This window comes from Coffea eugenioides, chromosome 3 (assembly GCF_003713205.1).
Source record: "Coffea eugenioides isolate CCC68of chromosome 3, Ceug_1.0, whole genome shotgun sequence".
Classification (NCBI taxonomy): Eukaryota; Viridiplantae; Streptophyta; class Magnoliopsida; order Gentianales; family Rubiaceae; genus Coffea; species Coffea eugenioides.
The window spans coordinates 39,818,038-39,835,518 of NC_040037.1; the positions used below are offsets into that span (position 1 = coordinate 39,818,038).

The 17,481-nt window shown below is 35.7% G+C and overlaps 1 protein-coding gene across 1 annotated transcript; it reads right to left on the reverse strand.

Annotated features, from left to right (window-relative positions):
- Positions 1-13,575: 13,575 nt before the first annotated feature.
- LOC113766595 (putative UPF0481 protein At3g02645) lies at positions 13,576-15,153 on the reverse strand. Its single transcript, XM_027310769.1, has one exon. The coding sequence runs from the start codon at positions 15,151-15,153 to the stop codon at positions 13,576-13,578; it is 1,578 nt and encodes a 525-aa protein (XP_027166570.1).
- Positions 15,154-17,481: the final 2,328 nt, after the last annotated feature.

Genomic DNA, 17,481 nt, shown 5'->3' on the forward strand with positions numbered 1-17,481 from the left:
TTTTTAGAAATGGGCTAGTCCAACGCTAGACCCTTTAGGTTATCTTGCGCTAGATTCATCTTTGTGTGCTATTCACTACATTTTCATGTATATTTTTATTTTTAGGATCTTTTCTCATTTGCATGATATTCCCTATTATATTATCCCCTACCCGCTATAGGTGCTAATCATGTCATTTAGAATTGCATCTCATTTAAGCTAGTTCATTTGCTTGTTCATGTTAGGATAATTATTTTTCAAACATGGGAAATGGGTGATTATAACTTTCTAGTTTAAATACCCTATTAATCCATGTATAAGAAAATTATGTCACGAATTTTTTTTGCCTCCCGTACCCTTTATGTTGCATTCCCTTTTTCTTTGATCACTTATATATATGTATATAATTTAATTTCTTTTCTTTTATTTTCTTTTCTTTTTCATCATTTGCATCCTTGTGACACCTTCGAGGATTTATTTTGACCTTCGCAATTAATGCGATTGGTTCAATTAAACCCTTGAATGAACATGTTGTCCCTTACGATATTTTTTAGATTTGCATTCATATAGAAAACATCCAAATGTGATAAATTAAGGGTTAGATTAGGAAAATTTTGACTAAACCTCGCAACTAGCTTAGACTAGGTTGAAAGGGTGCCTTAGATTTGAGTTAATCGAATCTTTGCCTTCCCTTTCTTCAACCGTGACTCCCGAATCCATTTTCTCTTGTTTTCAAAGACCTGGAGTTGTCAAAAAGGGTTTCATTTTGTTTTACTTTATTTTTTTTGGGTGACTTGGTACACCAAAACTCCATACCAAGTGGCGACTCCTATTTTTTCTTAAAAACCCTTTTAGACTAAATTTTGGACCCAAATTGTCGCATTCTTTTAAGTCCCATTCTAGGTCCTTTTTCATTTATTATTAAATCACATCTTTTTATAAAACTTATTTTTCTTTTCCATCGCGAAAAATGGGGCGCGACAACTTGGCGACTCCACTGGGGACCTAAGAGAGTCCAAGCACTTGGTTTAGTCGTCTTTTTCTCTTTTTAACCCTTATATTTATCATATTTGGATGTTTTAGGTTGCATTTTTCTCTTTTAGGATATTTTGCATTTCACCCTCGTATTCGTTTATCGTTCCTCGTATATGTGATGAATGATTTATTTATTTACTTTTGTTTATTTACTTATATGTATCGCGCTTTGCATTTGGGGGTGGGGAATATTACCCTAGAGCTTCGCATTGGTTATCGATCCCTCCCCTCCAAAATGAGCACTGGCATACGTGCATACGTTTTATTTTTTATCCCTTATTTATTTTTCTTTTAGTGGCTTGTCACGCCACTCCACCCTACTAGGATTTTAGGCGACCCACTTGGACATGTGATCGTATCACGACGTGTGCGTAGTATGATCCGAGGGGTCACTCGATCTTCCGCTTCAAACTTTAGGTTGATGACCTATTAGTTTTTAGTCGAAGGTTGAGGATTCTTTTTAGATTCGCCCAGACGGGTAGCCGTAACACGACGTGTGCGTAGCAACGTCTGGGGAATCGCTCGAGCCACCGACAAGGAACCTTGGGAGTGATGACCCTTGGTTTCTAAGTCTGAAGGCTCGGGGACCTATGACTTATCGAGTCTAGATGCATTAGTGAACCCTAACCTCATGCATCCATTTTAGCTTGCCTAGAGTAGAGTCGACCTTACCCTATTAGGGACACTATTCACGAGGGGAGGGGTCCAACCCTTTTCCTCTTTTTATTGCTTTATTTCCTTGTGTTGATTCCGTTGCTACAATGTGTTATGTGTATTTATCTGTTTAAACTAACTTTTCTTGGTTTTTGTGTCCCCATTGCATTCACAAACCCTTAGCAAATAAGAGGTCTGGCATGACCTTCTTTTAGAAGCCCACCCTTGTAGATAGGTTATCGCACGTTTGAAAATTGTGATGCATTTTGTTCATAAATTCATAATGTTATACCATTTTAGGCTTACCCTGGCAAACAAAGGGCTCCTTAGGTCACGTCTCATTTCAAATCGCATTTTTCCCTGCTTTGATAAGAATGGCATCATGCATAAGCCTTAGAAAGGGAATGCCTCTTAGGGAATCCCGCGTTAGGCATAAACCGCCTTGTGTCTCGGATATATAATCCAATGAGACTGGCACGTTTATATTTCTTGTACTATTCAAAGGGGTAGTGCACAAGGTAAGGTAGGATTCGATCCCTTTCGTGTGACGACATTGAAAATAATGGAACAGTTTTTACGCATTAGAATATGAGCCTTTAATAATCACTTTTTGACCATTTTATCAGAATTGGTAAAAATCCCTTGCGTAAAGGACATTAAGTTGAAGAAATTCACAAATTCCTCATTGTTGAGATGATAAGTATGTTAACGCCAAATCTTGATTTTCGAAGGCTCATAGACTAATGAATTTTTGAAAATTTCCAATGGGTAGACAATTCAATCAATTTTTGGAATAAACCATCAATTTCATTGGATCATTTTATTCATTAAATTCATCCAATCCATTTTTTCCTATTTCTTCACTTTTAGGACTAAGTCAATTTTGAATAAATCATCAATTTCGTTTGACCAATTTACCCTTTTTTAAGGTGATTCGGTCAATTTTGAATAAATTAAATTTCATTCAATTCATGTGACCAGTTTACCTATTTTTAGGGCAATTCGGTCGATTTTGAATAAATCATCAATTTCATTCATTCCATTTTTACATCTAAGATGATTGAGTCGATTTTTTTTATAGATCATTCGATCCTTACAATTTTGTTCATTTTTAATTTCATTTTCATTCAATTTCATTTTGGATAAATCATCAATTTCATTCTGTTCATTTGGCCAGTGATCCAGTCGATTTTTGAATAAACTATCAATTCTATCCAATCCATTTGACCAATTTATTCATTTTTAGGACAATACAATCAATTTTGAATAAATCATCAATTCCATCCAATTCATTATTCATTTAGTCAATTTTTTTTGAATAAATTCTCAATTTCATCCAATCCATTGAATCAGTTTTATTCACTTTCAGGATAATCCAGTCAATTTTTGAACTAACCATCAATTTCATTCGATTCATTTAACCTATTTATTCTCTTTTAAAGTTTCGATCTATGGTTCACTGAAAAAACTAGTCGAGACATTTCAATCCTAAAAAAAAAATAAGTTTTTCACACTAAATTGATTTTGATATCATTTTATGTGTCAATCAAAGCAATCAATTCATTCGGACTTTGTCCTCATTTTGTTGGACAAAATTGTCTTTTGTCACTACAATTATCTAATTTTTTCAAAATTTGTCTTTTAATTGAATCTCAATAAGCCAATCGGATCCGTCAGGTATTGTATGGTGCCTATCCCAGAGGATTGCATTTTTCATGCTAGGCCAACCTTTGGCATAAAAGGGTTCCCCCATAGGACATGCATACCGATTTTGCAGTTTTGCTTACTAACTCTGGGTATTTTGCTTTAATTTTTTCCCCCTCCCCTGCATTTATAAAAGTTGTTTCAACAAAGTAAAAATATTTTTCCTATATCTGATAATATTTTTGGTCTGATAAATTTTAAAAAATTACAAGTGTTACTTGATTCTTGGGCAGATCCAACAATGTAAAAAAAAAAAATGATGATGAAAAAAATGAATGAAAAATCCATTTGAAAACGCTAGTGTAAAGTATCTCAAAAATCTTTTGATTCATTGTTTCTAATATATTTTGTCTCAAAAGATAGAAAGAAAAAGTGTGTATATATTTGAAAATGTATTCTTTAGAGATTTTTATTTGCTCACATGTATTATATTTGACAAAAAAAAAAAAAAAAATAAAAAAAATAAAGTTTTTATTTAGACAATTATTGTTTTGTATATATTCATTCTTTATTTGCTCATTGGGAGAATTCATGATAGATTTTAAGAAATAAGACTAAATTGAAAATTTTCGACCTCTTGTTCGAAAATTCATGAGTGTATGTCCAATTCCCAAATTTCTTTGCATACACTAGATTTGTGGTCTAAACTATTCAATGGGAGTAATTGAAATAAAAAGGGTCACACAAATTTGATAGTTTCCCATAAAAGATCAACCCAGATACTTTTCTTTTTCATTTTTTGTCCACTTCTATTTAACATCTAAGATCAGTCGCATTGATTGACTAGCTTCAAAGTGAGACAATTTTTACCATGAAAATGTCCAGTGTGTCTAACCAGATTCAATCCACATCTGAGTGAAAGCAAAAATGTACATTACTTCATATTTGTTTTGAAAATTTGGAATGATACTTTAGGCCTTCATTTCTCTATCTATACAGATTTTATCATTTATTTTCCCATTTGAGACTTTTAAAAATAGAATTTCGTTTCAAATAAAAGCCTCAATGATCATGACCCTCCACGGAAAAATTTTCGAATGTCAAATGGAAATGGGTTTTTCCAACGGGTTATTCTTTACTTTAGTTGTCATGAGAAATAAGAATGATGCTTTGGCCATCGTTTCTATCATCTAAACACTCTTATCCTTTGCATCCTCATTTGAACCTAAATTGGTGGTTCGTTTCAAAAGCACTTATGATTGCACCCCCACACTGGGGAAGGAGATTTGAGAATTGAAAAAAAAAATGGCAAAAATGCTCAAAATTTTTTGCAAGAGAAAAATTACAAGTTGGGGGGAATTTGACTCTACCATTGACATTTTGGTCTTCAATATCAAAAAGAAACAGGGGCCATCTACACTCCAAATTAGGGAGTTTTCAATTTTATCATTGACATTGGGATATCAGTATTGGTAAAAAAAAAAAAAAAAAAAAAAAAAGGGAAAAAAAAAAGAGAAAAAGAAAAAATGAAAAAAATGAAAAAATGATGAAAGAAAAAAAAAAGAAGAAAAGAAAGAAAATACGAAGACATCCAATGCTGCATTCCCCTTAGTGATTGTTGAAGAAAAAAGAGGATTGATAAGAAAAAGGGAGTCAAAAGGGGGTCCCGGATTTTAAATCCAAAACTGGGGCAATTTTTGTGAAAGAAGGCGATCTTAAGTGCGTTGTCCTTGAAAATTCTATTTTTTTTAGCTATCATTGTTAAGCCACATTACAAGCTCATAAAGTCCATTGCTGACTTATCTTTCATGACAATTTGAAGTGAAGATTTCGCCTTTAAGGAATTTACCAATTACTCATGATCATTAGGCCATAACTTGTTTCCATATGTTTAACTATCGTTTCTACCCATACATTACAAGCCCATAGAGCTTATATGTTAACTGAATTTTCTTAAGAAATAAGGGTGATAAGCTATTTGCTTTCACCAAGATGTGATACTGAATGTGTTGGATACAATTTGGGCACAAAAAAAAAAAAAGACAGATCCTGACATACCATCTCCCTGAGTCACCTCAAAATCATGAGTAATACCCATTTGATTGGTCCTAAAAGATGAGCCAACGAGAAGAGGACCCTTTTCCCTCGATATCGATCCCAAAAAGAGGAAGAGATCTTTTGTAATTTGGTTTTGTTTTGAGAGATTTATCATGGAGCTTTCTACATGGCATTTAAAGTTTTTTGTGGAAAAATGCATTTTTTCTATTATACATCAACTCACATTGCATGTTAGTTTTTTAAATTTTGGAAGACACAGTTTTCTTGTTTTGTCCGAATAAATGGAGAATCACTCGAATAAAATTTTAGAATAGACCCAAATTGGGGCAAAATTTTTTGTAATATATCTGTGAGATTTTGTCAAATAGGTTCAAATTGAGGTAAAATTTTTAATACATTTGTAGGGTATGTCCAAGGTCAAGTATATTTCTCAAATCTTGATAAGTCAACACTTTGCATGAATGTTAATTGTTATATCATTACTCAAAAAAAAACAAAAAAAAAAATTTTGAAAATTGAAAAATTCAAGTGCTTTGAAAAATTCTCCTTATGCAGGTGTTTATGGTTGAGATCGAGGAAAAAGTGCAATTCAACTTGCAAATTTGGAGATTAGTCACGAATAAAAATGGAGCAATAATGCTACATTGCAAAGTAGAGGATCGGCTATTTGCTCAAAAGGAGTACATACTTTAGCAGCCAACTTGAAAAAAAAAAAGAGAAAAGAAAAGAAAAAGAGGGAATGAAAAGTGAAAAAAAAAAAGAGAAAGAATAAAGAAAAAAAAAGTAAAGAGAAAAGAAAAGAAAAGAAAGGGGGAATGAAAGAAAAAAAAAAGAAGAGAATAATAAAAAAGGAAAAAAAAAAGGAAAAATGAAAAAAAGAGAGAATAAAAAAAAAAAAGGGATTGAAAAAAAAAGAAAAAGAAAAAAAGAAAAAGAGTTTTTCCTTCGATTTTGCAAATTTTGCAATTGAACTCTGGGAGCATTTCATTGGAGATTACATTTCTAAGTTGGGGCAACACCTTGTCCTCTTATGCTGAAATGGAAGTGGTAATACATGCCAAAACCGAGATCCCGTCCTTGCACATTTTGACAAAGACTCAGGCAGAAGAAATCAAATGGATTAAGAAGCACAATGAGTTGCTGTCTCTGATTGATGAAAAAGAAGTTGAATGTTTGTCATGGACAATGCTATCATCAAAGGATGGTTCGTTAGTTATGACAAGAAAGACAAATCTCGCTTATTTGAAGTGAGGGATAAGGTTTTGAAGTAAATTCTTCCGATTCAAGAGGAGGTTAAAGAAAAATTTGCTCCAACTTGGCAAGGGCCATTTATTGTTCAAAGAGTGCTATCCGGAGGAACATCCATTCTCACAGAACTGGATGGACAGGTCTTTCCTCTGCCAATCAATCCAGACATGTGTAATAAATTCTTTATCTGATTATGTGATTTTTCTTTTGAAATACCATCTATGGCGGATCAAAGGCGAGCTTTCTTCTTTTCTCTTTGAACATCTCACTCCTAGTTTTCCCCATTGAACCTCTAGAATAATTTAACCCTTCATTTGATAGCCCTCCTAAAGATTGCAAACCCCATCCTGGGGTAAATTTTTATCTCCCATTTGTCAGAAAAAAAAAAGAAAAAGAAAAAAAAGATTCAAAAGCTAAACTGGGGCAATTTTTCAGTTTTAATACCCTCATACTGGAGCAAATATTGATAGAACGTGATCTTAGGGGTTTGAAACCTCTTTGAAGATTTTGCTTTCAAGCCTTAACATTTCTTCCACACCCCACCTGACCCCATCATAAAAATCATAAAGTCTCGACCTCCGCTTTAGTGGTATTTCTAATAAAAATCACTTAATCAAATGGCAATTGATGTCAATACACCTTCACTATTTTTACATGGGAAGGGTTGTCGCGCTGATGCCATCCTTTCTTTAAATACATTTCTGAGTTGACAAATGTCGAAAACCTGAAAGGGTGTCTTCAAAAGAATGAAAAAAAAAAGAGAGAAAAAAGGGATTGAAAAGAAAAAAAAAAGAAAAAAGGGAAGGATGAAAAAGAAAAAAAAGAAGAAGAAGAAAATGAAAACAAAATAAAATAAAAATGTGTGACCTTTGTGAAAATCCGAAAGGTTAAGGTCATCAAGGTGAGATTTTGGAGCACAAGAGAATCATGAACGAAAAGCGGGTTGCTGACACTTGAGATAGTTGCCATTCATTCAAATCTGGTCATTAGAAAAGTTGATTTGTGGTACAAAGTGAGGTATGGCTGACTGATGCTAGAAAATTGAGAAGATTCAAAATAAGCTGCAGCACAACTCTTGAGGAGCAATTTTGACATCGAAAGATCATGCTTACATGGTTCTCAGGGCCAAAAGGAGCACAAGGAATCACATGGTATTGGTATCATATGATCACTCTTTTTGCTTTTTCAAAAGCATGAAAAATGTGGCCTTCGTTAAACATGATTTACACTGGGGCAAATATCAAAAGAAGTGAGCTCCAATTTTGGTAATACATTCTAAATCGGCTTGGTGAAAAAAAAAGAGAGAGTTTTTTAAAGTCGAGAAGATAGTGACATATGTATGTACCTCTCAGATCTCTTGAGGGGAGAGTTGTTATTGGTATTCTTCAAGTTTTAAAATTCGTCACTTTTGATTTTTTTCAAAAAAAAAATTTTTTCAAAAAAAAAAAAAAAAAAAAATCAATCAAAAAAATCAAAAAAATCAAAAAATAAAAAAAATTTCAATTAAAAAAAAAAATCAAAAAAGTCAGAAGATCAATTTAATTTCCTGTTGGTGAGTCTCAGCGTCCACCGCGCACCCTTCTATCTCCCCTTCTTGACAATTTAATTTCCTGTTGGAGCGTAATCGCGTCCCTCCGCGCATCAATTTAAATTCCTGTTGGTGAGTCTCAGCGTCCACCGCGCACCCTTCTATCTCCCCTTCTTGACAGATCAGAAGAATCAATTTAATTTCCTGTTGGAGCGTAATCGCGTCCCTCCGCGCATCAATTTAAATTCCTGTTGGTGAGTCTCAGCGTCCACCGCGCACCCTTCTATCTCCCCTTCTTGACAGATCAGAAGAATCAATTTAAATTCCTGTTGGTGAGTCTCAGCGTCCACCGCGCACCCTTCTATCTCCCCTTCTTGACAATTTAATTTCCTGTTGGAGCGTAATCGCGTCCCTCCGCGCATCAATTTAAATTCCTGTTGGTGAGTCTCAGCGTCCACCGCGCACCCTTCTATCTCCCCTTCTTGACAGATCAGAAGAATCAATTTAAATTCCTGTTGGTGAGTCTCAGCGTCCACCGCGCACCCTTCTATCTCCCCTTCTTGACAATTTAATTTCCTGTTGGAGCGTAATCGCGTCCCTCCGCGCATCAATTTAAATTCCTGTTGGTGAGTCTCAGCGTCCACCGCGCACCCTTCTATCTCCCCTTCTTGACAGATCAGAAGAATCAATTTAAATTTTCTGTTGGAGCGTAATCGCGTCCCTCCGCGCATCTTTTTCTAAAAGACAAATTTAATTTTCTGTTGGAGCGTAACCGCGTCCCTCCGCGCATCTTTTTCTAATTATGACAAGTTACTTTTCTTGACTGTTTTGATTAATAATTGTGCTATCTCATTCATTTTGTATTTCCTGTTTAGAAGTTCTGAGAGCTCAAACTTTTTCGACTTTGCAAAGACCGCAGTTTGTCAATACACTTGTTTCATTGTGGTTCACTTGCATTCGAACTACGTTTGACCTGATTCCCATGGTGGGATACGTAGGCAATTCTACATGGGTTCGGTCACATTTTCTGCAATGTTATTGCATCATTTTGTCCAATAATTTCAGCCAAGTGTTAGCTTGTCTATTTTAGCTCAGGTACAGCTAGAAGAGACAGGTAAGCAATTTGGTGTCTACGTCTTTGTCTTGAGTTTCTTTGAAACTCTAGACAAAGAGGGGCAAGCTGTAGACACCAAATTTTTGTCAATTTTTAATATTTTCTCAAGATTTTTCTATTTAATGAATTATTTATTTTCTAGCATTTTAATGTGCATTTTTCTCATTTTTGCAGGTTTGCTTTTAAAAAAAAAAAAAAAAAGAAAAAAAAAGAAAGAGAAAAACAAACAAAAAAAAAACAAACAACAAAAAAGAAAATAAAAAAAATCATCATAATCATTTTCTCTACCAAAACAACTATTAACCCATTCCACACTCAATTGCCAGGGACCTTTCTTTTCATCCGCAGAAGCCATCATTTTGAAGGAAACCAAACCCATTTGACTCCTTCTTGGCCATGAGTTTTTGGCTCTGCCAACACTCAACATTTGCAGAGGAGAAAACACGCACAAAAAGCTAATTTGGCGACCCATTTTCTTCACTCGGCTCTCTCTGGAAAATCAGGGAGGCCACAAAGAAAAAATTCTCCACTCTTGCTTCCCCCAAAAAATACATCCCTCGGCTCTCTCTAGTTTCAGGAGACCAAAAAGACAAGCCACAAAAAGAAAAAAAGCACTCCAATCCCTCTGGGCTCACTTGGCAGAGGCAGAAAAAAAAAAAGAAACGCACGAGAGAAGAGGAAGGGAAGCTCTCGGAATTTTGCAGCTGACCCCTCACTCTCCCTCTCTCGGACTCGGGCGGAGGAAACAAATAGAACAAAAAAAATCTTCCCCAACTCCTCTCGGTTCCATCTCAACCTCACACACACCTACATTGAGGTATTTTTTTTAGTCTTTGTCTAGCACATTAAATCAATGCTTCATTGTTTAGTTTTCTTTCATTTCTGCTCGCTGCCTTGTATTGTTGTTGTTGCATTGCTGAAAATTTGGAAATGGCATGAACTAGATGAAGGAAAAGGAAATGATGTCTGTGAATGCATATTAATTGTTTGAAAAAATGCCAAAAAGATTTTTAGGTACTGTTTTGCCTTAATGTAGTCTTTTGTTATTGTTTTCTGGTTAGTTAAAATCATAGTTGTATTGTAGAGGTTATAAGGAGTATTGTAATATATTTTTTATGATTTTTGGTGAAAGATTTGGGTGTTTTAAAAAATAAAAACTGGACTGTATTTTGACATTTTGGCCACTTTTAGATCGTCTTTTGTAAAAACTAACTCCGAAAATGGAGTCTACGCGAAAAATCGAGTGGGGAGGTGTATTTTGAGGATTTTTGGTGACCGGAGAGGTCACCGGCGGTGGCGGTCGGCGGCGGCGGCGCCACCGGCGACCACCATGGCCGCCAGCTGAAGCTTCAGCTCGCCTGGGAAGAAGAAGAGACGGAACGAACGGGGAAGAAAGAAAAGAAAGAAGAAGAAGAAAAAAAAAAGAAAGAAAAGAAAAGAAAGAAAACGGTTTGGGCTAATGTTTTTTCTTCGGTTGGGCCAGGAGTTAGTTTTGGTTGGGTTTTGGAAATGGGCTTTGGTTTATTTTTTTTTTTTGGGTTTCGGATGGGCTAGGAGGCTGGAGCCCATGCATTTCTGGGTCAGGTTTGAGTGATAAAATGACGGGCTGGCCTGCTCGTTTCTATGGATTTTCGGTTGGGCTTAGGTAGTTTTCGGCCCAAAGAAATCAATAATGGCCCAATGGCCTTTTTCTCCCCAATCAGAAATCAAATTTTGCACTTTAGCCCCTGATCTTTGGAGTAGTTTTATTGTGGCCCAGAACATTTTAAATTCCTTTCACCTAGGCCCTTAAATTAATTTCATTTTGGTCCCTGAATTTTATCTTTCATTTAATTTTGACCCCTGAACTTTGGAAAATATAATTTTTGTCCCCCAAAAGTTTTCAATTTTTGCAATTCAGTCCTTGGCAAATTTTGACTCTCTTTATTATGATTGTTTCTTTTCTTTAATAGCTAATTATGTTACTTTAGAATATACTTAACTTGGAATTTTTAGATTTGCTTAAATCTCTTTACGTCTGACATATTAGTGTGAATTTAGTACTTGTATTATTATTTTCTTTTTCAATTAAATTGGTGCCATGATCCTTTTGTTCATTGTGAGTATAAATAGGACAATTTGACTCCATTTAGTCACCACTTCAAACGGGAGGTACCCCTATTTTTATTATTTCAATGTCAATTACGTGCTCTTATGTGCTCTTATGTGTTCCTATGTGTTTATATTTTTATATGCTTTATTTATTTGATTTAAATATTCATTCAAGTTTTCTTACATATGTTTTAGTTAATTTTTTACAATGATTCAAGAGGCATTTAAATACCTCAAAAAAATGTAATAGATAGGATAATTAAATTTGTTTTATTATATTTTTCCCTCCTAGATTGTAGTTAGGCGCTCCCCGATGTAATAGATAAATTGCGTGTTTATGTGGCTTATGTGTTATGTGTTTTATCCGTTTTTCTTAGGATTTTGGCATCTAGATATTATGTTTACGTGTTATGTGTTACGTGCTCTTATGTGTTTATTTGTTTTAATTTATGTTTTATTTGTTTCACTATGAATTGTTGATGCATGACGTCACCACACTAGTCCGACGTTAGTTGTGGTTTCTCCCTCCGCTTACTTGCTAGTCCAACGCTAGTAAGGATTTTTAGAAATGGGCTAGTCCAACGCTAGACCCTTTAGGTTATCTTGCGCTAGATTCATCTTTGTGTGCTATTCACTACATTTTCATGTATATTTTTATTTTTAGGATCTTTTCTCATTTGCATGATATTCCCTATTATATTATCCCCTACCCGCTATAGGTGCTAATCATGTCATTTAGAATTGCATCTCATTTAAGCTAGTTCATTTGCTTGTTCATGTTAGGATAATTATTTTTCAAACATGGGAAATGGGTGATTATAACTTTCTAGTTTAAATACCCTATTAATCCATGTATAAGAAAATTATGTCACGAATTTTTTTTGCCTCCCGTACCCTTTATGTTGCATTCCCTTTTTCTTTGATCACTTATATATATGTATATAATTTAATTTCTTTTCTTTTATTTTCTTTTCTTTTTCATCATTTGCATCCTTGTGACACCTTCGAGGATTTATTTTGACCTTCGCAATTAATGCGATTGGTTCAATTAAACCCTTGAATGAACATGTTGTCCCTTACGATATTTTTTAGATTTGCATTCATATAGAAAACATCCAAATGTGATAAATTAAGGGTTAGATTAGGAAAATTTTGACTAAACCTCGCAACTAGCTTAGACTAGGTTGAAAGGGTGCCTTAGATTTGAGTTAATCGAATCTTTGCCTTCCCTTTCTTCAACCGTGACTCCCGAATCCATTTTCTCTTGTTTTCAAAGACCTGGAGTTGTCAAAAAGGGTTTCATTTTGTTTTACTTTATTTTTTTTGGGTGACTTGGTACACCAAAACTCCATACCAAGTGGCGACTCCTATTTTTTCTTAAAAACCCTTTTAGACTAAATTTTGGACCCAAATTGTCGCATTCTTTTAAGTCCCATTCTAGGTCCTTTTTCATTTATTATTAAATCACATCTTTTTATAAAACTTATTTTTCTTTTCCATCGCGAAAAATGGGGCGCGACAGTAACCATACTTCTTCCCTTTCAACAGAGGTATCTCGCCGTGTGTGTAATTTTTAATGCTCCACATTGTAACAAAATCCGCATAGCCTCTAGAGCCTATTAACGCATGGAAATTTAAATTTTTTTTGTGTCCTTTGGACATATACGACACGAACCAAAGCATGGCTACAACCAAAATCTAAAATCCAAAGGCCAGGCGAAGTACACATATTTGAAAATTGTGAAAACATCTCCATTGGATTACATTCAAATTTTACATTGGACTCCACTATTTTGTTTTATCCTTTATCACCTATTGAGATGTTTGTTGGCTTCCAATCCTTTAACATTATAGTACAAATTATGAGAACATTATAGCACAAATTATGAGAGGTCATGTATATCTTTTGAAATCACAAGAACGTTACGTATAAAATTGCTTAAGTGTATTTTACCCAAAGAAAAATTTCGAATCAAAATTTGTGCTTGTGTATGCTATTTTGCTTCATTAATAAGAGATATATAGTTCGATGCATAAAAAAATATATTTGCGTTGAAAAACAGAAAAAGAAAGAAGTCTTTGCCAAACCAGTACTCTTATCATTATCATTAGGTTGTAGTCAAAAGAACAATAATTAACACCTCCACAAATTGACAAACACGAAATTCTAATTTTAAGATCAAAACCCGAAGGCAAACAAGAACTTTCTGTAAAACCATAATGATCATATAGAACTGACCCTGCCAAACCAACGAGCACTGCAGCCATAAACTTGGCAAACTGCTTGTAGTGAGAGCAGCAAAATCAGCAATATCGCAAAAAAGAGCTTGACAGCACCCTCAGATGGAATCAAATGGTCTCTTATGAATCTCCAAGTTCTGACTCTGAAAGTGCTGTCATAAATCCTATTCAAATCCTGAGTAGCCTTTTCTAATTCAGGAAGGGCATTCTGACTGCTAGATTTGCTTATCCCATTGAAGATTTCCGCAATTTCTTCAATCGGGAGATCGCTTTGTATGATTCCCTTTTTCTTGAGCAAATCTACATCTTTTGCAGTATCAATAATGCCGCACATGAAATCCACATATCCGGCAAGTATAAGGGTAGATTCAGGAGAAGCTGAGGCAACTTCATAAGCCACCAGGTTGCGTAATATCAGTTCTGAATCAGTGTTCAGAGTGATTACAGGGAGGTACATTACCCGATCCTTTTTATCAAACTGCATGATTTTGACGCCTGCACGCCAGACTTTAAATTGTACATTGGAAATTGCATCAAGTTGGGAAGCAGATGGTATATGGACCTCCTCAATTGAAGAGTATCCTTTTTTAGAATCTTCTTTGAAAAGAGCAGCAAGCTGCTGCAGTGGCAAACTAGCTAACAGTTGCAGAGGTTTCTGCCCCGTCAAATCAGCTAAAACGCTTGCAGCCTGTGTAACTTGACCAGCTCCCTCGACTAGTGCCGAACCTAGTCGAGCCGAACCTAAAAGAATACGAACTTCGGGAGACTGATCTCCAAGAGACCAATTTTTCACAATCAAATTATACATATAACTCAGAAGATGAGGATTAGAGGTATCGCCAAGAATTCCTGCTTTATCAGTTAGGCCAAGGGGAGTGTGTGCTTTACAGAATGACAAAAACAATCGATTTAATTTTTTTTCCTTGTTTTCTTCCTCGTTCTCACTTTCATCCTCTTCCTCAACGTCATCTTCTTCTTCATCCTCACCATCACCAGCTTCATCATCATCATCGGCACCTTGCACCTCACCTTCAACAGGAGCTTGAATAGCCTTCAATATTTCTTCGAGCACAATCACGGGCATTTGATTCTCCAACATTGCAATGTCCTGAGCAAACTTCCTGTCCTCCGAATCAACACTTCCTTTATATCTATAGGTGCTCAGCCGATGAAGCAAATATACACCATCAATAGACATGATCCATGCCAAAGTATCGCCATCAATGTCCAAGTACTTGCTGTAGCAAGCGCGTACTGAGGGCTCAAGCTCTTTGACCTTGTCGACAATTAGGCTTTTGAAATTCCGGTACTGTTCCGGCTTCAAAAATATCTTGACAGCCTCAAGCTTTCTGCGGTTCATTTCATCAAGATCAGGCCTCAAGTTATGATATGCTCCTAGGCCTATCTGCTGAGGGGCATAAGTTTCTGGCTTTGTGTCGCATACTTTTTTTGGTACACGAAAGATGGAGGCATCATTTTCAATGTATATGGTGAAATGTTTATTGAACTGATTAGCCCATCTTTGCTCGCTCGTGGTTGAACCAAAAAATGAGCTAGACATGGCGCAAGGGAAATGCAGTGAGTGGTATGATTGGAGTATGCTTTGTGGAGAGTAACTGGCTTTCAACTCAGGCTTCCCGCTATCAGGCTCAGTTCAAAGTCTGTACCTAACAGTTGAACCTTGGAATGGTACGGAGAGGAGTGGAAGGATTTAAAAAAATAAAATAGCTTTCAGCTATGCGAGGGTAAGAATGAGCCAAGTAGGAGGATAATCTATGGGTTACAAATGGGCAGTCCTTTAAGTGCAGAAGGCATGGTTAAGTAATGCCAGTGGTTCGTCCTTTAAGTACGACCATGTGCCACCCCATGGGCTTCGTCGCACCCTGCTTACTCGTCTTTAACCGGCCTATTTGTACTCACCCACAATCTATCTATTCCCTTAGGCCCAAGGGCCCCTGGGCCAATCGTCACTGACAGCTCCGTCCTTGATTAACTTGATTGATCTGCTTTTTCCCAGCAAAGGTACCGTTTACAGCTCAATCCGTGAGTTCACGCTAGTCAGTACCGCTTTTTTTGAATTGAGTTTAGCGAAGAAGTTTATCAAAGAAGAAAGTGACAAAAAAAACTTGGCGGAAAGCTCTTAGCTCCTTCCTTTACCCGTTCTATTCTAAAAGAAGCTCAGTTAATTAGATTGGATTAAAGATAAAACGTGTATTCAATTCAACCAGTCGCATGGTCTCCCTTAAGACTGACCTCTTTTCAAGGCCTGAGGCCTCTTGGATTCGGCGGGGACGACTTTGGGGTTCTGAAATGCCCGTAAACTGATGGATACAAAATTTTTTCCAAATAATATTTCGTTTGCATCATAAACACATTTTTTAACCCATCTTTTTTATATTTCCAACCATTTTTTTATCTCACATACATCACATCATAAAAAGTGCTACAGTAATTATTCCAAATAATATTTCAAATAATACCCTATCCAAAGCCAATACTTTTAACTAGTTTTGCCCTGTCCTCTGCATATCCTTTATGGTATTGTATTAATATGAGTTCCATCAAAATTACTTCTTTCTAAATTACTATTGTGAATAGTATTTTGTCTTACTTAACAAAATGCTTGTTGAAGTGCTATGAAAGCTATGATGCATTCAGATTTCAGAGAAGGAAGTGATTATGAGTAGGTCATGAAGAAGTCTACCAATAAATTTCTACATAATTTTGTGTATATTATCTTGTCGTAACAGCTCTAAGATTTGTCTATTTTAACTATTGAATTAAATCATATTTAGTTTCAGTTTTGATTTTGCTGTTTCATCAAATAGACTACAGTATTCTTTTTCCATAGGTCCACAAACTTTTGCCAATCCACAACCCTAATTTCCAAAATCCTCAGTCAAGTAATTAGACTGGCATTTGAGTTGGATACTCCGTTGGGCTGGACAACCAATGGGCTAATGGATTCCGCCAATATTATTATTAGACTAAGCTCCTCATCTTATGGGGATTCAAAAGTTATTCTTGAAGGAGTCGAAATCTGGATATTTGGGGTTCTAAAGCAATCCTTGCCCCAAAATGCATCAGCATAAAGAACTTAAATTAGTCATAATTCCTTTTCTAGTCCCTCCTTACCCTCCACCCAAGAAACAAAAAATAACTCCAAAATAAAATATTCTAAAATATTCCCTAGGCCTCAGGAAATTTATACTAATACGGATCGTCAAGACAGCAGTATTGCATACTAGGACTAAAAGGGAATTAATTCCCAAACCAAGATTATGAAAATGAAACTATACATGCAGTGTTATAGGGCTGCGCATTGTTGCCTGCAGTGAATTGGCGATTGAATTTCAATCCCACCAAACAACGGCAGCAGTGGATTCGCTCGCTGGCTGTTCTTTTCGGATACTTTTTATTTTTTTACAGGTGGTGGGGTCCATCCTGACTCAGCTTCGACTAGGAAACCACATCCCTTGGGGCCCCGCTGCAGTAGAGTCCAGTGGAAGGCTACGACGAACGACCGACCCCACCGTTAATTGGACTACCGAATGTCCGTAACAGTCCTGTGACATCACACGGGCCCCGTGGCCGGGGGGCAGGTAGGTGGTGATGCTGATATTTCAATTCTTTCCACTTTATTTTTTTTTTGAGTAATTGGATTCACAAAAATTTACCCCTTTACATTGTTATTTTTAGGGAATTTTATAGAAAAATATACTATAGTGACTTGATGTATGTAAAATAAAAAAGTGATTAAAAAATATTAAAAAAAAATTTGGTGAAAAATTACCTTCCAAAGAAGACTATAGTAGGTTTAGTCATAGTTGTGAGCTCCCAATCATGTTATTCCAAATCTTTTTATGATCTAAATTTATAAATTTGATCT